The 25546-nt window shown below is 37.9% G+C and overlaps 1 protein-coding gene across 1 annotated transcript in view; it reads right to left on the bottom strand.

Moving 5' to 3' along the window:
* The window catches only part of tapas (tudor domain-containing protein 7 tapas), a 279776-nt gene that overhangs the window by 18050 nt on the left and 236180 nt on the right, over positions 1-25546 (bottom strand). Inside the window, exon 15 of the mRNA XM_090376230.1 lies at positions 13458-13575. Within this exon, the coding sequence (XP_090232356.1) occupies positions 13458-13575 (118 nt within the window). The remainder of the gene's footprint in view (positions 1-13457; positions 13576-25546) is intronic.

The following is a 25546-nucleotide window of genomic DNA, read 5'->3' as shown; positions in this document are numbered from 1 at the left end:
TGTCCTCCTTTGAAATCAGTAACTTCTTTTTCATCAGCAATTCTTCTTGTCTCATGTTGAACCATCTTTGTGGACACAGGAATTCCAATTGCCCTTTGCTCCTCAATCTATATCTTCAATTCCCTCTCTAAATTAGGTCATTTTGCTGACTTGCCTCTAATGGTCGCCTTCTGCCGTGGCGTTTTCAGTAGGGTTTCTTCTTCCCATAGCCATTCTCTGATTGTTTTCTCAGTTGGAGAAGGACCAAACTTACGTTCAGTGGCACGATTTCCATTCACTGTTGCAAACTCATTTGATCATTTTTAACTTGAATTCAGCACTGCACGAAAATCTTTTCTGAGCCATTTCTGGGCAGAACGTGGCAAAACGTAACCTAATATACCGGTAACAAGTGCAAAACAATGAGTGCAAAGACAACAAGTGCGGAAAAAGCGGGTAATGCAAGTAAAAAAAAATCTACAACCACTGTATAAGACACACCCAGTTTTTAGACCCCAAATTTTTCAAAAAAAGGTGCGTCTTATACATGGGGAAATACGGTAACTACAGACCTGTTAGTTTAAATTGTGTTCCAGGGAAAATAATGGAATCACTGTTAAAGAAGCATTGCAGGATAATCTAGACAAGACTGCAATAATAGTTACGACACAGCATGGGTTTGTTAAAGGGAGGTCTTGTCTGACCAATTTGATTGGATATTATGATGTGGTCACAAAGGAACTGAATGCCAAAAATAATTTTGATATCATATACTTGGATTTCAGGAAAGCTTTTGATACTGTTGCACATGGAAGATTGCTGTACAAATTGGAGAGGTATGGCATTAAGAGCAAGTTGCTACAATGGATAAAGGGATGGTTGAGTGGGAGATGACAGAGAGTGGTAATCAATGGACATATGTTGTCCATTGATTACCACAACATTTGTCCTCTTCGTGGACAAATTTGTTTTGTATATTTATCAATGATATTGATGAAGGTATATCAGGTTTAATATCCAAGTTTGCAGATGATACAAAGGTTGGCAGGGTTGTTAACGACAGTAAAGACAGTATGCTACTGCAACTGGATCTAGATAAGTTAGGAAAATGGGCTGGGAAGTGGCAACTGAAGTTTAACATTGCAAAATGCAAAGTACTCCATATGGGTAGCAATAACTGAAGAGAAACGTACCAACTCTGTGGTACTACACTCAGGGAAGTGGAAAGTGAAAAAAGACCTGGGGGTAATTGTGCAGTCAAATATGAAGTTCGGTGAGCAGTGCAGACGGGTGCCAGGGCAGGTTATGCAGTCTTGTTAATGATATATAGAAATTTTGCTAGCAGGGAGAGGGAGGTGATTATCCCATATACAAGGCAATGGTCAGGCCGCACCGAGAGTACTGTGTACAGGTCTGGAGGCCTCATATTAGGAAGGATATGGAGTTGCTAGAACGAGTAGAAAGAAGGGCAACAAGACTGGCGAGGGGAACAAAGGGGTGCTCTTACCAAGAAAGGCTTAACTTCTGAAAATTGCAGCACCTGGAGAGTACGCAGGCACCTGCGAGGTGATCTGATTTTGGTGTATAAGACCTTGAATGGGTTGTGCAAGTTGAATGCTGATGGGATTCTTCCTCTTGCTCAGACTAAGAACCTGAAGGGGCACTGTTTCAAACTGAGGAAATATAGTTGTAGAATAGATGTGTGGAAATTTGCCTGTAGCCAGCGGGTAGTTGATTGGTGGAACAGGCTTCCATCTTTTGTTGTGGAAGCTAATAGCCTAAAGAAATTTAAGGCTGAGCTGGACAGGCATTTGGAACGAATGGAGGGATGAAATGGGAGAGGTTTTTTTTTTTTTTGGCTGATGCTGTATAAGCTTGCTTTCTTGCATCGTATGCCTCTACTAATGCTAATCAACCACCCGCTGGCTAAAGGAAAACTTCCACACATCTATCCTAACACCTGTCTTTCCTCAATTTGAATTTATACCCTCTCAGGCAATTATTCTGAGCAAGAGGAAGAGTCCCATCAGCATTGAGCATGCTCAAACCATCCAAGGCCTTATACATCTCAATCAGATCACCTTGCAGGTGCCTAGTCTCCAGACTGTAATTTGTAAAACTTAAGCCTTTCTTCGTAAGAGCAACCCTTTGTTCCATTCAATAATCTTGTCGCCCTTCTCTGTACTCGTTCCAGCAGCTCTACATTCTTCTTAAAATGAGGCCTCCAGACCTGTATACAGTATTCAAGGTGTGGTTTGACCATTGCCTTATACGAGGGGATAATCACCAACTTATCCCTTCTCGAAAAATTTCTGTATATTATTCATAAGACACAATGAGCTACTCTTGCAGACCATCTGCGCTGCTCAGAAAACGTCATATCTGACTGCACAATTACCCCAGGTTATTTTCGTTCTCTACCACTGTCAACGTAGCACCACACAGTTGATATGTTACTCTGGGGTTACTGCTTCCCATATGCATTACTTTACGTTTGTCAATGTTAAACTTCAGTTGCCATCTCTCAGCCCATCTGCTCAACTTTTCTAGATCCTGTTGCAGCAGCGTACTGTCATTAGTGTCATTAATAACCTTGCCCATCTTAGTATCGTCTGTAAACCTGGTCATTAAGCCTGATATACCATCATCAATATCATTAATAAATATAAAAATTAACAATGGACCCAACACTGAACCCTGGGAGACTCCACTAATAACATTAATCCATGAAGAATAACACATAACGAAGAATAACACAGTGCAGTTAGTATTAGTTCTAAAACTGTTGTGCACCAGTATAATGAAGACTATTTGTGTTTTGGATTCTTTTCATTTGGAGAAGAGCAGCCACGTCCTAAGTGTGTTGTTTGAGGTGAGAAACTGGCAAACCAAGCTATGGTTCCAAGGAAGCTGAAAAGACACCTTCACAAAAAAGCACTCAACATTTATGTGAGAAACCAATTGAATATTTTAAAAGAGTTATAACTGATCAAACACACCAGTCTGAACAATGGACCAAAATCATAACTATTTCTGGCAACGCTCAAGAAGCAAGCTATGCCACTGCCGAAATCGTGACAAAAAAGATGAAATTACGTACAATTGCTGAGTCAGTAATTTTACCAGCATGCTGTAAAACTATAATTATTATGTTTGACGAGAAATATGAAAAAGAGATTTTGAAAATCCGTATGTCTGATAATACTATTAATCAGCGTATACAAGACATGTCTCAAGACGTTGAATCAAGTAGCTAACATTACAGAAGCCGATTTTTTTGCCATCCAGTTGGACGAGTCAACTGACATCACTGGAAAAGCTCAACTGCTAGCATTCAGCAGGTTTGTTTGTAATTGAGACATCATTGAACCATTTTTGTTTTGCAAACCACTTCCAGAAACAACAAAAGGCCAAGTCATCGTTCATGTTGTTGACAGTTATTTCAGTTGTGAAGATTTGTCATGGAAATCACGCATCAGCATCTGCGGCAATGGTGCTCCCTCTATGTCGGGAAGCCTGAAAGGATTCGTCGCACTGGCCAAGCAAAAGGACCCTGGCATTGTTTTTACACACTGTTTCCTGCACAAAGAGGCCCCTCATTCAAAATCAGTAGTAGCTCAGCTCCAAAAAGTACTGGATGGACAATCAAAATGGTTAACTACATCAAGAGTAGACCATTAAAATTGAGGTTGTTTTCAGCACTGTGTTCTGCCATGGAAGCTGCTCACACACACAACTTCTACTGCACAAGGAAGTGAGGTGGCTATCTCAAGGGTAGGTACTTTCAAGGTTCTATGAACTGAGGGAAGAGCTTATAATTTTTTTTACGTCTGAAGGGTCTGAGCTGACTGATCTGCTTAGTGATGAGATCTGGTGCAATAAAGTTGCTTTCCTAGCTGAGATTTCCCAAGCCTTCAAGAGCATGCAAGGAAAGAATGAAAATAGTCTGACTTGTACTGACAAAATTAACTCTTTTAAGGAATAATTAACATTGTGGAGCCAGAATCAAAAAGAGAACAAAGTTGAAATGTTTGAGCTGACAAAAAGCTTGTCGATTTAATTCTACAAAGTTGATTCTACAAAGTTGTCACAGAATCAAAAAAGAGAACCAAGTTGAAATGTTTGAGCTGACAAAAAGTTGAAGACTGGCAAAAATCTTGTTAATTTAAATTCTACAAAGTTGTCACTGCTGAGTTGTTGTTATTGGGATTAACGACACAAGGGCTACTGAGGCCAAATTGTGTCTGTTCACAGTTTATTTACAGGCAACATATCGTTAGAGATGTTAAATTATATGCTCCTGTACAGGCCAATATGTTTTAAATACACGAAAAGTTCTTGTATATCGGCTTCATTTCCTAATATATGAGATAAATTAGATGAGATGTTTAATGTTAAAAGTGACCAGAAAGTGTTTGATTGAATGGTTGAATATAAGGGACACTCGAGCAGAAAATGACAACCGTAAGTTGCACGTCTGACAGGATGAGCAGTGAGGTGGGTTTTCTCCTAGTAGCAGGAAGAGATGAGTATGGTGAGTGTGTCCAATTCTGAGCCTTGCCAATACCGTTTCTTGTCTGTTTTGTCGGAAGCTAAAGAGCCACAGCTTTGGATCTTCTTTTATCTGGTAAAGTTTATTGTTGATGTTACCTTTCCAGATCTGTGACCATTTATCGTAGCACGCTTTATGAATGACACACTTAGTCAGTGTAAGGAACCGGAGGATATTGTGAGAGAGTGCTTTGAGGATGTTTAGCGGCAAAGTCAGCACTTTCATTTCCGGGAATGCCAGAATGGCCAGGGATCCAGCAGAAACTGATCAACTGATTGGACACACTGCAGCAGAATAGCTGGGAACGAATCTGTTTCAAGATAGGATGGGAATATGAGAACTTCTTTATGGCAGAGACAGCACTGAGGAAGTCTGTGTAAATTATGGCAGGTGAGATGGAAAGCTCAATAATCTTACTAAGTGCTAGCTTAATGGCATATAATTCAGCTGTGAAGACACTGCAAGCTAGCGGTAGTGTGGCTGAAATCATACATGAAGAAAAAACTGCAGCAGCACCTACCATTTTGTCAGTTTTGGAACCATCTGTATAAATTTTATAGGCATGGTTGTTCATAGTAGCATGAACTGAGTGTAACTGTCTGATATTGCAGGGTGGTATAATATTTTTTTTTTTTTTTGGGGCTTAGAGGGGAACAGGTATCCTGTGTGTTATCAGACACTCAGCCTAAAACACTGATGGATCCAATATCTCTCTATTACAGAAGATTTAGGAGAAGTCCGGTTGGCTGCCTCCCTCCCTAAAATCCACTCATGCACACCTTCTCGATGGTAAGCCCTGTTACGTCACTTAGGTGGCAACGAACGTGTAGAGTGGTTCTCTTCAAGACGCCTGGTCAGCGTGAAGAGGAAAAGACGAAACCCTCCAGCAATGAGAGCACAACAATACAAATGGCCCTCAGTCCCCAGCAGCTTTCACTCTCCCTCTTACGGCAGCGAGAGGATCAGAGTGGAAGCAGAGGGTGCTAAGAATCTCTGGGTACGACCAGGCTGCCATGCACGGAAATTGAACTTGGCCTGTTATAACGTACGATCACTCATTGGTGAAGACAGGATATTAGAGCTGGAAAAGGAATTAGAAAATGTGAATTGGAATATCATCGGTTTGGCTGAAACAAGAAGAAGAAACGAATCACTTATAAGTTTATCAAGTGGAAATCTGCTGTACACCAATGGAAACAGTGAAAGGAGTGAAGGTGGAGTTGGGTTTCTGGTCCATAAAGATTTTAAAAACAACATTTTGGAATTCAAAAGTACATCACCAAGGGTGTCAAGACTAATATTCAAGATTTCTAAGAGGTACAAGCTAAAGATTATAATGATTTATGCACCAACATCGAGCCATGATGATGAAGAGGTTGAAGAAATGTACATTGAAATTGAGAGTCTTCTAGATGAGCAGAAAACCCACTACACTATTATTATGGGGGACTTCAATGCTAAGGTTGGAAAAAGGCAAAACAGCGCAGAAAGAGGAACTATAGGAAATTTTGGAATTGGTGAAAGAAATAAAAGAGGTGAAAGACTTGTGGAATTTGCAGAATCTCAAGGACTGTCAGTAATAAACACTTTTTTCAAGAAAAGGGTGAACAGAAAGTGGACGTGGAAGAGTCCGAATGGATTAACAACTAATGAAATCGACTTCATCCTCACTAACAGAAGATATATTGTGAATGATGTTACCGTCCTGAATAAGGTAAATGTTGGAAGTGATCACAGAATGGTAAGATGTACACTTGATATAGATGTAGGAAAGGAAAGGAAAAAAACTGACTCGAGTAAATAATACAAAGGTCTTTGAAATAACAGAGGAGGAGAAAAAGCAGTATATACTGGAACTTAAGAACAAGTTTGAGCTTCTGCAGACTGCTCAGGACCAAGATATCGATGAGGAATATTACAACTTTCTGAAAGTGATAAAGCCCAAGAAACCTATAGGGAAACAGAAATCCAAAGAAGAAAAAATTAGTCAAGAAACACTTGTCATGATGAACCAAAGACGACAAATGAAGAGCAAGAAAAACACTGACAGGGAGAAAATTGAGTATACTGAGTTATGCAAAGTCATTAGAAAGAGACTCAGAGAGGACATAAGAAGATTTAACACAAGAAAAGTAGAACAAGCATTAAGGGAAAACAAAGGATTTAAATCAGCAGCCATGAGCAGTAATATAGAAAGACAAATGATACTGAAACTGAAGAATAGCGATGGTGTACTTATAAATAGCAGAAAAGGCATAATTCAAATAGCAGAAGACTACTATAGAGAATTATACAAGGAGCGAGGGAATGATACCAGCAGTGGGGAAGATGGATTGCAAAGTAGCAACACATACGACATACCCAATATTCTTCCTGATGAGGTAGAACATGCATTGAAGAAAATGAAGAATCGGAAAGCCCCGGGGGAAGATGAAGTTACTGTAGAGTTGTTAAAATTGGGAGGAAGAGACATAACACAAAAACTGGCAAGGCTCTTCACAAAGTGCATTAGAAAAGGTGTGATGCCTAAGCAGTGGAATAATGCAATCATAGTTTTGCTGCATAAGAAAGGAGATAAATCAGAAATTGGAAATTATAGACCAATTAGCTTGTTATCCCATATCTACAAGTTGTTCACAAGGGTCATTACTAACAGATTAGAAAGAATACTTGATGAGAATCAACCAAAAGAGCAAGCTGGCTTTAGGACAGGATTCTCAACTATGGATCACCTTCACGTAATATCACAGCTAATGGAGAAAGCAAATGAATATAAAACACCATTATGCCTGGCATTTGTGGATTATGAAAAGGCGTTTGACTCCATACAGCATAAGGCAATGTTTCGGGCACTGGAAAGACAAGGCATAGATACTCCATATATTATGATTTTGAAGAAAATATATGAGAATGCTACATCCTTTATTAGACTAGACAAAGACAGTAGCAAATTTAAAATCGAGAAAGGAGTTCGACAAGGAGACACAATATCTCCGAAGCTGTTTACTGCTGCCCTTGAGGAAGCTTTCAGAAGATTAGACTGGTCGCAGAAAGGAGTCAATGTGAACGGAGAGTACCTAAACCATTTACGATTTGCAGATGACATTGTGGTCATAAGCCACGATCCCAAAGAATTAGAGGAATTCTTAATCAGTTATGCACAGTTAGTAAGGATTTTGGACTAAAGATGAATATGGCTAAAACAAAAGTAATGATGAACAAGTATGCCACGGAAAGGGAAATAATGATTGAAGGAGTAGTAATTGAAAAGGTGGAGTCATATACTTATCTGGGACAAGTTATTAGCTGTAATAATGATAAATGGCTGGAAGTCAAGAGAAGAATAAATTTTGGATGGATAGCATTCAGGAAATATAGTCACATACTGAAGAGCAATATCCCCGTTTGTCTGAAACGTAAAATAATGAATCAATGTATACTCCCCACCATGACTTATGGAAGTGAAACTTGGGCACTCACCAAAAGAATGGAAGAGAAGCTAAGAACTACACAGCGAAGAATGGAACGAATTATATTGGGAATCAGACTGTTAGATAAGAAGAGAAACACATGGATTAGGCAGCAAACTCAAGTAAAGGACATTCTTATCAAAACTAAAGAACTAAAATGGTCTTGGGCAGGACACATAGCTCGAAGACATGATGACAGATGGACTAAGAAAATAACAGAATGATACCCAAGAGGAGCTGGAAGAAAACCTGGAAGACAAAGGCGGAGATGGATAGATGAAATTCATGAGTTTTTGAGTAGTAAATGGATGGCCAGTGCTCAAAACAGAAGGAACTGGAAAGTTGCTGGAGAGGCCTTCATCCTGCAGTGGATTGAAAATGGCTGATGATGATGATAATATTTTTCCCCCACTGGAGAAAGTGCACATCGTGAGAGACAGACACATAAGTCCAAGGTGGAACAGGTGCAGTTGTGTCCTGAAAAATTTCATTTAAATTGACATTCCAACTCTGAACAAGCTCTTTAATCCTGAGTGAAGCAGGTCTATTTTCATTTGGCTTGCTCTCATAGAACGATTCCCACCGAGTATTACAGAGATATTCCCAACTGGGGTGCAGCAGTAGTGGAACAGTAGTGTTTTTCTATGCAGGTGTAATGGGGGATCATGCACTTCAATATAAAGACTTTGGATCGGAGAAGTCCTGAAAACTTCTGGGGCTGTCCTCAGAGCACTGTGCTGTACAATGTTCAGCCATTCTAATGTGCTTACCCTAGCAGAGTCATATACTGAAGAACCGTAATCCAAGAATGAACGGATTAGGGACTTGTACAGGTGTAGTAAGGTATAACGATCAGCTCCCCATGACATGGATGAGACTGATTGAAGTATATTCGTATGCTTTAAGACAAGTAGTTCTTAAATGAGTGACGTGAACTTGGAAGTTTAGCTTGCTGTCCAATATCAGTCCAAGAAATCTAAGGTATTAACAAGTGGGATTGGAGGTTTATTTATTTATAGTTCAGGGTCAGGATAGAGAGCCCGTAACTTGCAGAAGTGAGTAGCAGTGCATTTATTTTCTGACAGTCGATAACCATTCCATGAAGTCCAGGATTCTATTTTGGTTATGGCTAGTTAGAGCTGCCATTCAACGGTGTCCATACTTTTGGAGTGACAGGAAATGGTAAGATCGTCTGCATGCATGTAAGTTTCAACATTTGTTGGGATGTTCCGTGTCATATTGCTAACTCGAATTGCGAAGAGTGTTGGACTAAGTATCGAACCCCTTCCTCTTGAATGTGAGATGTAGAGAGTGCGTTTTTATATCGAACCTGAAAATACCGAAGTCGCAAGAAATTCTGAATTATTTCAGGTAACTGTCCCCTTTAGATGATGGTAAAGATCCATTATAATACCATGATACCAAGTAGTGTCGAATGCCTTTTCAATATCTAAGTTGACCACGACTAGGTGTTGTCTCAAGACAAGGGCATTGCGAATATGAGATTCAGCTTTAATAAGCACGTCTAGCATTGATCTGTTCTTCCGAAATCCATACTGATGGTCTGAAAGGAGATTCTGTGACTCCAGGATGTGAGTCTTCTATGAATCATCCTTTCGAAAAATTTCCCTACGCTGCTGGTAAGAGATATTGGCCTATAATTTTGAATCAGGGTAGGATCTTTGCCTGGTTTTGGTATGGCGATAATGAATGAATGGCGCCAGGATGAAGGATAGACATTTTCAGAGAACATCTGATTGTAGAAAATCAACAGGGTACACAAGTCCTCTTCATGTAAATGCTTAAGCATAATGTAATGAACACCATCTGGTTCTGAAGCACTGTTGTGAGATCTATTTAACAATTCTTTCAGTTCTATTAATGTAAAGGATTGGTTGTACGGAAAGGAGTGGTGTATTGAGAAGTTAATTTTATACCGTTCTGCACGATCTTTAATGCTGTGGAAGGACGATGCATAGGAAGCAGAAGCAGAGATGGTGGCAAAAGATTCTGCTAATGCATTGGCAACTTCTTCGGGCGTAGACATGTCTTTTCCTTTCCAGTGAAGTATGGGAGAGGGCAGCCGAACAAATTTGCCATTTAGTACCTGTATCCTTCTCCAGATGATTTGTGTGTCAGTGTCTTTTGTGATGGTTGATGCAAAAGCAATCCACGAATCACGTTTTGCTTTCCTTCTAATTTGCCTTGCTTTTGCTTTAAGCCTTTTATAAGCAATTAAGTTAGTGGTAGTAGGACATTTCTGAAAATCATTTCATGCACGGTTTTTATCTTGTTTGGCAAAAGAGCACTCTGCATTCCACCAGTGATTTCGGTGAGCAAAAATGTCTTGGATTTTGGAACGAAAGCATTTGCCGCAGTCAGAATCTGATTGGTGATGTAAGTAGTTACCATAATCAATATGTTTCTGTTGGACATAAATTCTGTCTAAGAACATTTGGGCAGAATAGCCATCCCAGTTCGCTTACTACCGACCATATCAGGATTGGAAAGATGGATGGAGAGCAAATTGACAAGTCAACTGCAGAAGTAGATCCTGTGGGTAGGTGGATGTAAGTAGGAGATCCAGTGTTTAGTAAATTAAGATCGCTATTATTCATAAATTATTCAATTAATTTGCCTCTTCTGTCCATTGTAGCAGACCCCGACAATGGATGGTGTCCATTGAAGTCACCGAAAAGACAAATTGGAGTTGTGTAATGAGATTGTCAAGTTCTGAATGGGGAAGAGGTAGAGATGGTGGAATATAAACGGTAACAAGAGTAACTGATGTACCAACTGCAGTACGAGTAGCCACAGCTTCTAGATTTGTTATTAACTGGATCGGCTTGGGTGGCATGTTAGAATTAACCAGAATGGCTACTCCTCCACGTGCAGGAGACTGAGTTTCTATCTCATCTATACATCATAATTGGAAAATTTTGGTGAAACTTGGGGTGACAAGAATGTTTTCTGTAGGCATACAGCTATGGGGTTGAATTGAACTATTAAATCTTTTAAGTCATCAGAATGGCTGCTTAGTCCTCCACAATTCCACTGTATGATGTTATGCATTATTTAGGTTTATTTGAGGATGATTCAGCTGGCTGTTTTTTTGGATGCAGGACATTTTTTTCGGTTTTTTTTTTTGGAAATGTGGGGTGACCAGTATCCATAGTGTCATTGACATGCAATTCTAGGATGGGTTCTTCATAATCCGGGTGTACATCCACTTCCATACTGTTTGTTTGAGGTTCGGCTTTCTTACAATCTTTAGTAGTTTTCATTCTTTCAGTGTCCTACGAGACTGTTGGGATACTTGTGGGATGCTTGTGGCTTCACTGGTTTAAGTTTAGGAGTATCTTTTCTGGAGGCTGATAAGTTTTCTTTAACCCAATTTGTTAAATAAAAAAAAAAAGTTCGGTGGTAATGACACGTCTGTTTGAGATATAGCTTCGTGTGTGAGACGCATAAGATTGACTGGGCATGGTCGACATAATTTGTCTGTGTGCTTCAGGATATATTACTTTATGTTCTATTTTGTATCTCTGAATTTTCTTTCCAGTTTTCCACATATAGCATGATTTAGAAAGCGCAGGATGACTTCCTTTGTAGTTGGGACACAGGGGGCTGAGGCTGAGCAATCTGCTTGTGTATGGTCTTTAGAGCCACATATAGGACAGATGGCATCACCTCTGCATGCCTGCTGAGAATGGCCATATTTCTGGCATTTAAAACAGCAAAGAGGATTCGGGATGTATGGCCAAATCCGGCAGTTTAAATAGCCAGCTTTTACAGTGGATGGCAAATCAGGAGTGCCGAAGGTTAAAATGATGGATCGAGTTGGTACGAGATTTCCATCTTTTTTAATCATTATGTGCTTCACACTGGTTACCTTCTGATTACTAAGTTTGTGGACTAACTCCTCCTCAGACACTGAAAGCAGGTCCCACTCTGTGACGACACCTTTCGATGAATTTAAAGTATTGTGGGGAGTAACAGATACTGGCAACCCACCAAATGTTTTTGTCTTTAATAGCCACTTAGCGTTTGGCAGTGGCTGTTTCAACAAGGAGGTCTCCTGATTGTAGTCTGTTCACCATTTTTGGTAATCCTGCAATTGATTCTAAATATTTTTGGATCATACCATAAATGGTGATAACTTACCCACAGGCTGAGTAGACAGAGAGTGTATCACCAGAGAGTTAGGGAGGTTATGACACTACTTCTATTCGAAGTCTTTTATGTTGGTTTGAGTCATTTTCATTGGACATTTCCGACCTTGAGCTTGATGGCTCTAAAGGAGGAAAATTATTTAAGTCCATCTTTGCTCCTTTTAGCCCCGGAGGAGTAAACTTTCTTCTCCCAAGTTACCGGCCCCGCCACCTGGAGGCAGGAGCTGTGCCACCAGTGACCAAGCGGTTGAGGAAGTTAGTTGGGTTAGTACGGATTAAATAAATATATATGTATAAGGAAAGAAAGGTGAATTTCCTTTCTGGAAGCCAGCCACCGAATCTCAGCAGATTAGGTGGCAGAACTTGCCAGAGTAAATATAACTATACTGGGTGTACCTGGTCTGCCTCCATGGGGCCAAGTATGGGCAATGGTGGTCCCATTAGGGGACCAAAAGCTAAAAGGCCAGATGAACAACGGTACAAAATATTACACATCACAATATCCATACACTTTTAAATCTCTGGCCTTTACAATGTACTGTATCACATGACAATGTATACTACACAGAGATGAAACCCCTGGTGCTGTTTGACCCAAAAACACTTTACACTCCGTTAGATTTTTGTTTGTGGGGATGGATGAACAGCGTAGTATACAAAGAAAAGGTGAATACAAGAAATGAATTGCTTGCTTGCATTTTGGATACTGCTGCCCTCATAAAGGAACGCCAAGACGACCTCAGAAGAATGTCATATTACCACAAGAGTTGCAAAGTGCATTGAGGTTGCCGGTGGAATTTTCGAACATTTATTGTGAAATGTAAAAAATTTGCCAGTTACTTGCATTTTGTATCATTCAAAAAAGTCAGTAAATGCAAACAATAAGTCATTTATCATTCTTTAATGGCTTTTTCCGCACCAGTTTCAAACAGCTGTATATCTGTATCCACTGAGAATTGGTCACATGTTTATATGAACTTTTTTACTATAGAATAGTCGATACTATAACCTCCCAAAATATTTACTATTCCTCCTGAATCACCCTGTATACATTTCACTTTATGTACAAACTAGAGCCACATTTAAGTATATACAATTATTGGCTGCAACACTAAAATTAAATTTTTAGCTAAAGCACCAGAAAATACAATTTTTTTCCTTAAGTAGAGGGACATAAATTTTCTTCTCTAATGGGAAATGAATGTTTTATAATTATTTCTAACAAGAAAAAGTTAAATTATTCTTCGTAATTGAACTACAATTAAATTACATACTCTGACTTACCTGCTAATGTTGCCCGTATTGCTTGAAAAGGTAAGGATCGAAAGTTCTGCCAAAGAGGTTGTATTTTATTAAGACTCATCAATGCGTAATCTCCAAAATCAACAAAATACACAGATACCTAAAAAATTAAGTCCTATTAGAATAGCTGCTTAACGTATTACATTAATAATTTATATTAATACAATTCTGATACTATTAATCATTGAAGTACAGCACTGTTTCCCATAGTACACAATATTTGATAAATATTTAGTAAAACAAGTAAATTTAAAACAAAGGCTTCGGATATAAGAGCTAGAAAACAAACAGTGTGTTACAAAATACATCAATCTTATTTTCTGAAATGAGTCACTATGACAGCCCTTTGCATTGCACTTCTATTAAATGGCACTTCTCCATGAGATGTACATTGCCACTTATTTGTAATGCCTGCCATTAATGTATGCAAGTTGTCAAATTCTTCATTTGTGTACATAGTTAAGAAAAAACAAAGTTTCTTACAAAATGCCTCAATCTCATATTGTGAATCAAGTTTCTACTAGTAATGCTAGTAACCTACTAAATGAAGCAACAATCCAGAAACAGCTATTGAGTAATGGCTCACATTACAAATAGCAATACAGGTGACCCCCACTTAACGCTGATAATGCGTTCCGGAAAAACAGAGTGCTAAGTGAATCTGCGCTAAGCAAGCGCCGCATTCCTATAAGGTAACATATGTATTTGTGAGTTGCGGTTGGTGCCATAGGATATTTCCTAATCAATAATAAACTGTTGTGAAAAGATGCCCAAATGTCGGTCAAAATATTTGTACATAAAAAATATTCTGCATTACATACGTATATAATTATATGGTAACTACTTATGGTAACTACTTATGTATCAAAATTAAACTTAAAATTCCAATTAAAATCATGAATTTAATCATGAAAAGTGTGTCGGTTTTGGGTTGAACTTTAGCCCTCTTCCAAATAAACTAAAAGGGGTATTAATTTTAAATCCCCCGCAGCGTTACCACCCAGCAATAAATCACCCGATCATTCACCGTTTTGAAACCTGGCATGTTTTTTGCTTCTTTCAATATGAAACTTCTTTTAGGCATTCGTTTCCACAAAAATCCTGCTTCATCTAGGTGTTACCCCGCACACACACACTCTTTGCACATATATATATACTCGTTACACTTACTTAGGTTTTGTGTGTACTAGGGTGTGGCCGCATCAGAACTGCTTAGTCTAGGCATAACTTATACTTTTTATTATGAGTATAGTTAAGTCGTATTTAACACTTTTCTTTTGGTTGGCCATCTTAATTTGCTTTAATGTGTTCATCTCGCCTATCTGGAATCTAATTCTGTTTTCGTCTAGTGGTTTTTATAGGACAGTCTCATATACCCTCAGAGAGGAAGGGGGGCAGCGATTCCTCCCCCTTTACCCCCGCAGTTTGGACTTTAGCGTTGTAATTATCAAGTAATTAATTACTTGACACCGCAGTTACCTCCTAATCATGCTTTAACATTTAGCTTTACTACTTTAGTGGTTGAGTGTGAGGTTTTGGCAGTAAAGAAGAAACTCAAATAACACAGAAACATAACAGGGTTTAATATAACAAAAGAGAATTTTACATACTTCATTCAAAAGATATACTAAGTCATTTCATTATTTAGACATTGCATTTAATAAGGTATTTCATCAAAATATTCCATTAAACATGTTTATCATAACTAGTTCAGCAATTCTAAGATCCAACCTTTTAAGTTTAAAGCTTTTCATCTTTAATTCCAGTAGTTAACTTTGAATAGGCTCAGTTTAGCAATTTTAGAAAGGTTAGAAAGGAAACATTTTAACGGTATCATGGTCACTAATATCTTTACATTGCATGCTATGCTTATATCATTTTAACTTACCAGCTCTAGAGATCACACTGAGTTCATCAGTCAATGGCTATGAATCTCGATCGGCTCTGGGCGTTGGCTCGGCAGAACGACGGTCAGTTTCTAGCTGGGCTCTTGGGTCCTTCCTTTAGTGTCTTCTTCGTTCCTCTTCGTCCGTCTCGACTCTTCTCGTCCGATCTCCTCCGACGACCTCTTCTCGTCCGACTCCCTCCGTCCGATGATGAACTTTCTCCTTGCGAGGGTCCGCTTTTTATGTCCCAAGCCCGCCCACACTGTTTATACAAAACTTCTTTCTCATTGGCAGGAGCCGAGTCTTAAGATGCCTGATGTTTTCCCATGATGAGTCATGGGAAAGCACTGGGTTCAAAGAGGTATCTCACGCCACCTCTCGAATATTCCAGCGACACGTGGAGCCACTCTACCATCTCCCTTTGGCCTAATTTGCATCTTAAATGAACGCGTCCATCCGGTGTTTACAAAAATCTTACATTACACTTGCAAGTGGCTAACTGAAATAGCTGTTGCTGGCTAACAACTGTAGGCCTCTTTAATACGTCTTTATTACGTAGTTATAGCGACTAATTTTGCGATTATATTAAGAAAAATATGCGCTTTTACTTGAGGATTCTTTACTTTTCATTTGGTACTTAAAGTACTTAAAGTGATATTATATCGAAGCTTTTGAAAAAGATCTAGATAGGACGGGTACAGAAAATTCAGTCGTGGGAACTTAAAAAAATAAGAAAGGGCAGAATTAGCGCTATAACATAGGTTATAAACTTGTTGAGAAGTATAACACACAATACCCCTCTTCAATAATTTTAACAAGTTCTTTTTTGAAAGTTTCGGCTCCTTGATCTGCACTGGTGGCTTCTCCCTAGATTTTAAATCTATTCAACCAGCCCTTACTAGTTTTAAATGGTTCCAATTTTTTTTTTTTTTAGGTGAGTTTTCTTCAGATCATCATATAGGCTAATCTCTCTCTCTCTCTCTCTCTCTCTCTCTCTCTCTCTCTCTCTCTCTCTCTCTCTCTCTTTTTTTATAACTGAATTCTACATTGGATATTATCTTCAATAAAATTAGTTAGTCTTTCCATTTCAATCCTAATAGCCAGCCTAGCCCTAGTTGCTTGCAGTGGAACAGCTATCTTTCCCGCTGCTAAAATTAATTCTTTTATTTTTTAATAATTGTTCTTACAGTTAAACTTGCAAGTTCTAAATTATGGCACACATCCGCTTGTCTTTGACCAGATCGATTCACTTCAAAACATCTAATTTAATTTTCAAATTCAGTCTTTTTCTTACATTTATAGTCTTCGTACTGCACCCAGATGTTGTTGCTTTTTCATTCTTATTGGCCATTATTAACTCTTCGAAAATGTAACTGCGTTGGTTGCATTAATTATGATACAATGTTCGAGTAAACTGTCCATTACGCACGATGTCTAATACTATACTGAGTGATGACTAGACTTCAGATAAATGCATATAAAGTAAATATTACAAGCAATATACTTGATCATTTTTTAAAATGTTGATCTCGGAACTACGTAACAAGTCACTGTACTGCAACTGAATTAGCGCACAAGAGAATTTCACTGAGCATGGGAATATTTCTCAAGTCAGCGCGGAAAACGTTTTAACCGTATTTTTATATTCATTTTCAAGCTATTGACTCCATCAAATGAAACGATTTCGTTAAATATGCCAAAAATGCAATCTGTAAAAGAGTGTTATAGTGATTTGTGACAGCGTTATAGATCATCATCATCAGCCATTTTCAATTCACCGCAGGATGAAGGCCCCTCCAGCAACTTTCCAGTTCCTTCTGTTTTGAGCACTGGCCATCCATTTCATCTATCCATCTTCGCCTTTGTCTTCCAAGATTTCTTCCAGCTCCTCTTGGGTACCATTCTGTTATTTTCTTAGTCCATCTGTCATCATGTCTTCGAGCTATGTGTCCTGCCCAAGACCATTTTAGTTCTTTAGTTTTGATAAGAATGTCCTTTACTTGAGTTTGCTGCCTAATCCATGTGTTTCTCTTCTTATCTAACAGTCTGGTTCCCAATATAATTCGTTCCATTCTTCGCTGTGTAGTTCTTAGCTTCTCTTCCATTCTTTTGGTGAGTGCCCAAGTTTCACTTCCATAAGTCATGGTGGGGAGTATACATTGGTTCATTATTTTACGTTTCAGACAAACTGGGATATTGCTCTTCAGTATGTGACTATATTTCCTGAATGCTATCCATCCAAAATTTATTCTTCTCTTGACTTCCAGCCATTTACCATTATTACAGCTAATAACTTGTCCCAGATAAGTATATGACTCCACCTTTTCAATTACTGCTCCTTCAATCATTATTTCCCTTTCTGTGGCATACTTGTTCATCATTACTTTTGTTTTAGCCATATTCATCTTTAGTCCAAAATCCTTTCTAACTGTGCATAACTGATTAAAAATTTCCTCTAATTCTTTGGGATCGTGGCTTAAGACCACAATGTCATCTGCAAATCGTAAATGGTTTAGGTACTCTCCATTCACATTGACTCCTTTCTGCGACCAGTGTAATCTTCTGAAAGCTTCCTCAAGGGCAGCAGTAAACAGCTTCAGAGATATTGTGTCTCCTTTTCGAACTCCTTTCTCTATAGTCAGATACGGGTTATAATATAAGAACAGCGTTATAGCGAATCAGCGTAAAGCGAACCGCGTTATAACGGGGGCCTGCTGTATACAACATTCATACTTTTCCTAAGGGAAAAGTGCTGTTCACTTAAAGTGCAATATAGAGGTAACTCATTTTGGCTTGCTTCATAATCTGAGATTGATGCACTTAGTTTGCTCTAAGGTACATACATAAATGAGGTTTTTGCTAACTGATTTATATCAATACGAAAAATAAAATAATAAAAAAATTTCAAGAGCCTTTGTGACCCACATATTGTAATAGTTAATGCACAAACAAATAATCACTAACAGTATACTTCACTGCACAATGCAATGGAAATGCATTTAATATTTTCCAATGTCAGACATTAATCAAGCTTGATTAATGTCTGAAACACCCACACAAAATCTTGGCCAATGCCTCCAACATTCACATACAATGCCGGGACATCCTGTCAAGTTTCAATGTTTACTAGCATCTCCTCCCCCCACCAGAGAGAGAGAGAGAGAGAGAGAGAGTCTAGTGAATAAACAAATAAACACCAAATTGCCACACTATCACAGAAATTCTTGATCACATCAGTTTTCTTGGCATTTCTATCTCCAAAAGAATGGACTCATCAAGGGCAACTCAGTTTCAATTGATGTTTTCATGGCTGACTTTTCAGCTGTGTTATCTCACTTCATGAATGACTAAGTTTTAACTAAGGGACAGAGATGAAATACTAATCATCTGGGACACCACACCACAACACAGACAATTTGGAGAGATCTGAACAACTAAAATCTCAATATACCTTTATATCTTGGAACTGGAAGAATGTCTGTCCCTTTCCTTGATTATGAACACAAAAATTGCAGTATGGGGTGAAGTACATCATTTACTTCACCCCATACTGCAGACATGAGACACAAGAGTGTTCTTAATTTCTGCTCCAACTGCTCCCTATTTGTAAAAGCATGTGTAATTAGAAGTCATGCCCTGGAGACCCTAAACTTAACAGCTTCTGGGTCTAGAACAAAGAGATTAGGCACACAGAGCAACTTTTGAAAAACAATGTTTAGCTGATGCACTTTATTAAAAGAACATTTGGGGGGGGGGCTATCAATCAGCCTGGAGTCACTGCCATGCACACTGGACTTCAAAAATGTTTATTGTAATAGGTTCTAAGTAGGCCAGTAACATAGCAAATATCCAGATGGAGACAGCCTGTTTAATCACCAGCCAGATGTTTGGCTGTTTTTTTCATGATGCATTGGCAGCTAAGGCTGCCAATGCATCATAATGTGCAAAGTCCATGGTGAAATTAAGATATAAAACAATCTACTAGGATATGAATACAAAATATGTAGACATAAATTAGAACAAGTAAAAGGCCAAGTATGATATCAGTTACTCATTTAAAAAAAAAAAAAAAAAAAAAACACGCTTAAAGCTGGTGATAGTAATTTAACCTTTGCAAAAAAAGGAAAAGACATTTAGAATATTACCATCATCTGCTACAATCTGACAGTTGTAAAAATAGAATAGCATTCATTATGAAATGTGAGTAGTCTATTCATATATGCCGCTGTTAATGCAATATTACAACACTTGCATATCAGAGGATCATCAGCTTATCCCTTTGTGTATACTAGAATATCATGCTTTTATTGTGGGCTTGATATGATATAGCTTATTACTATCCTACCTGTACCATGTCATTTACCATGTCATTTACCATGTTGACAAGTATCTGAATCAGATTGTCTGTAGTCAATAAATGATACTGCTGGACAAATACACTTTGGAGGTTTGCATGTTATCCAGCCATCTTCACTTCATATCAGACTGATTTGGGATACAACAGACAGATTATAACATTAGTTTTTGATTGGGACTGTAGCCTGTGTTAAATCCAATACAAGATTGGATATGAATAGCTGAATTCTAAATTAATATTTCTATCTTCAGATTTAGTTGAAAAATTTAAACTTTTTTTCCTCAGTAACCTTATTACTTCAGGACTGGAATCAGCAAACATATGAAGTTGGATCAAACATTCAACAGCATGTTATCTGTGCAGTACAGTAAACCCCCGCTATTCGCAGTTTCGAGTATTTGTGGTCGCTGATTTAACATAAAATGAAATCTAAAAAAATGTAACTTTTAAAGCGCCGTGAACATTTTCCACCATAAAAAAAACATGGGCGTGGCTAAAATTATCTTTCCCGTTCAAAACAGCGCTCAGTGGGTGGGGGGAGAGGGGTGAAAAAATAAAAATAAAAAAATAAAGGGGTGACAAGATAAACTAATATTAAAATGTTTCTCGCTAATCCTTGTTCGGTATGTGTTATGTGCTTGCCATGGAAGGTTTCGTCGTTTGTTTTTAATTTATATGCTTTTAAAATTGAATAAATTTATAAATTGATATGCTTACAAAATTGATAAATCTACCATTTTGCAGTGTAAAACAGACTTTTTCTAGTGTGTTAACAGAAGAAAGTGACTTTATTTGGACAAGTTCTTTCTAACCCGTACAAAAATATGGCTACGAATAACAAGGGAAATGTGAATGTGAAATTATCAAAGAAGGTGATGACATTGGCGAATAAAATTGAGTTATTAGACAAAATTTCTAATGGTGAAAGTGTCTTCTCAGTGGCAAAACATTATAAAATCAATGAGTCAACAGTACGATCAATCAAGAAATCAGAAGAAAAAATCCGCCATAGTGGAAGCAATTAGCGTGAAAACGCGCTAATTGCTTCAAAAATTTGCTCTGTAACTCGTGATGTTAAACTGTTTCTTATTTTCATTTCGATGCCATATGCTTGCATTTCACTATGTACTGTCTATGTACATAGTCATATTATGAAGGTAGCTGTGATACATACATAGACAAAATTTTAGACTAGTTTTTCTTATATATTTCATACTTTGGAACGGAACCCCTTTATTACTATGGGAGCCATAACTCAGTATTCGCTTTTTCGGTATTCGTTGCATTTCTCAGGAATGTAACCCCCGCGATTAGCGGGGGGGTTTACTGTATAAATAACTTTTAGAGTGCAGTATGAAAAATGCATGCAGTATGTTACTGAAAAGCCTGAAATTTGGTAAATCCTAAGTTTTACCAATTTGCTTTGATAAAAGTCACATATATACATATTTCACATATTACTGATGATATACTAAATCCTATCATTTAACAGTTTGTATTGGTCAAAGCTTGTTTGATAATTGCATTTACAAATTCTTTTCCATTACGATAGAAGTATTATATCTCAGGCACTCTGAACATAACAAAAAAGTGAATGAAACAGGAAATTATTATTGCTTCCCTTTTCGTGCTCTCTAATTTCTTTTCCAATTTTTAAATAAGGGCATGGAGGGGAGGGTTATTGACTATATTCAGAATATAGTGAATATGTTACCCAGACAACCTTTGGGGATAGCAGATATATCCCCCTATGTCTTGTTTAAAAATTGAAAAAGAGATAATTGAACATCGAGAAAAGGGAATCAATAACAATTTTCTGTTTCATTTACTTTTCTGATTTTTAAACAAGGGCATGTGGCAATATATTTTCTATCCAGCAAAATTGCCCGGTAACATATTCACTACATTCTGAATAAAATAATTAAGGTATTCAATTATATTTGTTTATGTTTCTATGATTTATGTGTTTCTGTTTCTACACTAGAATTTACAATGAAAACTTATTTTGAATTGTTGGCTTTTACAAATCACCTTCACCATCCTTTTGCTGAAACAAATTTGCAAATGTAAGGAATTACCATATCAGGGTAAAAGTTGGAAACAAAGTGAGAAGTGCTGATTTTCAGGCTTTTACCAATGAAAATTCAAGTAAATCCTGGTGGATTTACTGGATTTTGGCCTTTAGAGTAACGCACACACACACTGCACTCTAAAGGGAAGCTGATTAGATAATAAAATATGGTAAAATAACAGCAGCAGATTCCACCGAATACTTTGAGCCGTCAATGTAAATTGGCAGGAAGTCAAAGAATTGGACTGTGTGTGTGTGTGTGTGTGTGCAGCATGAAACTGATGATACTATGCAGGGCAGTGATCTTGAAAGAAAAGTTAGCAGTTGGAAAGCATGTCTCAATCACCTGCTTGAGTAATTTTATACATGATCTGTTGACGTGTTAAGTTCAGAAATTAATATAATCAAGAATACAGTGGACCCCTGCTTTATGATATTAATCCATTCTGGAGACACTATTATATCGGGAAAATATCGTAATGTAAACCCAATAACACATTGCTTTTTGGTAATTCGTTCCAAGGGCTCGGAAATTGAAATTTTCGCTATGTAACTAAGCTATTTATCTCTCTAAAAGGTGATTTTTATAATGGAAATTGTACATATTGATTAAAAAATTGATTAAAATTAATATATTGATTAGTTTTAACTAATGTAATATATTGCACAACACAAAAAAATTATTTAAACTAAAGGATGTAAAAACAAAACACGCAGCCCACATTTACAAACGCTGCTATTGACTGAGAGGAATGACCACGTGATCCAGTCGGACAGAATCATAAGCCCATCCCAATGTGAAGTGAAATAAGTTTGATTAGTGGAATCAGCCACTTTAATTTCAAAAAACCAATTCAAATTATTAAAATGTACTACATTCTCATCGTTATCATATGTTTCATTATAAAAATCAATTTTAATATACACATAAGTTAGTTATAAACCAGTTATACAAATAGATTAACAAAAATCAGTAGCTTTCGGGACGCGTGTCCCTTTAGACAAAGGCATTCAAAATCAATTTTGAATGCTTTTTTGTCTAAAGCGCATTTCTGGAGGTCACTACCATAAAACAATAAAAACAATTTGCAGTTTTCGGTTTATTAGGCTTTTCTATTAGTGAAATCTATTATAAACAGGTAATAAACTTGATCTTATTGCATTGCAATAACACCGATAGCTGGAATTCTGTTGGTTTTTCATTATTATGGTGAAATGTGTTTCCCCTTCCATGAAATCTTCAATTATATAAAAAAAACAAATTTTCAGAATCTAAGGGTGAAATGGGAAGGGTTTTTTTTTTTTTTTTTGATGATGTAAGCTTGCTTTCTTGCATATGCCTCTACTAATTATTGACTGTTTATCTTTTTTAGTGTTTTCAATTTTACAACCTCCCCCCAAATGTCAGTGAATAGAAATATCAACAAGTTAGTATGTACATATTACAGTACTTATTAATTAAGCTTTGTATGCAAGCGTAAATTTATTTTTATTTTGCTAACCTGTGGAAAATATTCTTCAGATTTTCATATGTCATATAATTTTGTGAATTGGTAATGTAATAAAGTGTAAATTTGTGATCTTTACTTTTATAGCTTGTGAATAATATTCCTCCTATTTTCACTCATTAGAATTGCTGTTTAATAGAATTAAAATTCAATTCACAAACGTGATGACAATGATCACCGCTTACCACATTGTATAGTGGATGGTATTTTATTATGGAGAGTCCAACGTAAAGTGATTAGATCGTATAGTGTACCAATCGTTAAACGAGGGTCCAATGTACAATTGCATTAGCAGAGGCACATGACATGATGCAAGAAAGCAAGCTTATACAGCATCAGCAAAAAAAAAAAAAAAAAACCTCCTATTTCACTGATCCATTTATTCCAAATGTTTGTCTAGTTCTGTCTTGAATTTATTTAAGCTATCAACTTCCACAACAACAGATGGAAGATGGAAGTTTGTTGCAGCAATCAACTACCTGCTGGCTAAAGGCAAATTTCCGCACATCTGTTCTACAACTGTCTTTCCTCAGTTTGAATCTATGCCCCCAAAGGCTTGTAATCTGAGGAAGAGGAAGAATCCCATCAGCATTAAGCCTGCTCAATCCATTCAAGGTCTTATATGCCTCAATCAGATCGCCTCGCAGGTGTCTAGTCTCCAGAAGCTGCAATTTGCAGAACTTTCTTCATAAGAGCACCCCCTTTGTTCCCCTCACCAATCTTGTTGCCCTTCTCCGTACTCGTTCTAGCAACTCTACATCCTTCCTAAAATGAGGCTTCCAGACCTGTATGCAGTACTTGAGGTGTGGCCTGATCATTGCCTTATTTATACAAGGGGATAATCATCCCCTTATCTCTGATCGCAAAATTCCCATATATCATTGACAAGACCACATGACCTACTCTGGCAGCCTGTCTGCACTGATCAGTAAACTTCATATCTGACTGCACAATTACCCCAAGGTCTCTTTCATTTTCATTCTCCACTACCCTGAGTGTAACACCACATATTTGGTACATTTCTCTGGGGTTACTGCTACCCATATGCAGTACTTTGCATTTGTCAATGTTAAACTTCAGTTGCCACTTCTCAGCTCATCTACCCAACTTTTCCAGATCCTGTTGCAGCACCACACTATTATTACTGTTATTAACAACCTTGCCAAACTTTGTATCATCTGCAAACTTTGACATTAAGCTTGATATACCTTCATCAATATTATTGATAAATATACAAAGGGTACTAGGAAAGTTTTGCAATATGACGCAACAATGAATCACAGGAAGCTGCTTGTTGCTGTATATTGAGACATGTTCATACATGCATAGTAGCCGCCGCGACAAGTCGATGGGCTCAGTTATTCATTAGTAGTGAGAGTGTAAAGTGCTTGCGATGGCATCATGGTCACGAAATGAGATAAGGACAGTTTTGCGGTATAATTTCGTGCGTGGTTTAACCATAGACCAGTGCTTAGAAGAAATGACTCTTGCACTAGATGATGATTGTCCACATCGTACAACGATATTCAGGTGGTATAGAGAATTCCAAAGGGGAAGTTTCACTCTGGAGGATTCTGAGAGGCCGGGAAGGCCACGAATGTCAGTTACGGAGGAAAACGTTACTGCTGTGAGGAAAATGCTTGATGAAAACAGGCGAGTGACCTACCAACAGATAGAGGATACTTTGGGCCTAAATGCACCAGCAATTCGTTCGATTCTGCAAGATCATTTGCACGTGAAGAAACTTTGTTCTCTCTGGGTGCCGCATCAACTGACTGAAGAGCAGATGACACGACGTGTGACTTGGTGCCGGGAGATGTTAAAAAAGTTTGATAAGGGACAATCTCGGTATGTGAACAACATCGTGACAGGTGACGAGACTTGGGTGTACTATTACGATCTGCCGACCAAGGCTCAAAACAAAGTTTGGGTCTTTGATGATGACGACACACCCGTAATTGTCAGAAAATCCCGATCTGTAAAGAAGAAAATGATAGCTGTATTTTTCAAATCGAGTGGAATTGTGGAACGTGTCGTTTTGGACACGCAGAAGACAGTCACAGCTAAGTGGTATACTGAACAATGCCTGCCTAAAGTCATTGGATCTATGAAGAACCTGCGGCCAAAGTCAAGAATGGACACCTGGTACCTCCATCACGATAATGCTCCAGCTAACCGCGCCAAAGCCTGCACCGAATATTTGACCACAACAGGACTGAAATTTCTCGAGCACCCTCCCTACAGTCCAG

The sequence above is a fragment of the Mastigoproctus giganteus genome, chromosome 6 (assembly GCF_048544385.1).
Source record: "Mastigoproctus giganteus isolate SK-2022 chromosome 6, ASM4854438v1, whole genome shotgun sequence".
NCBI lineage: Eukaryota > Metazoa > Arthropoda > Arachnida > Uropygi > Thelyphonidae > Mastigoproctus > Mastigoproctus giganteus.
The sequence above is the reverse complement of the archived record's forward strand: the minus strand, read 5'-3'. Positions and strand labels throughout refer to the sequence as shown.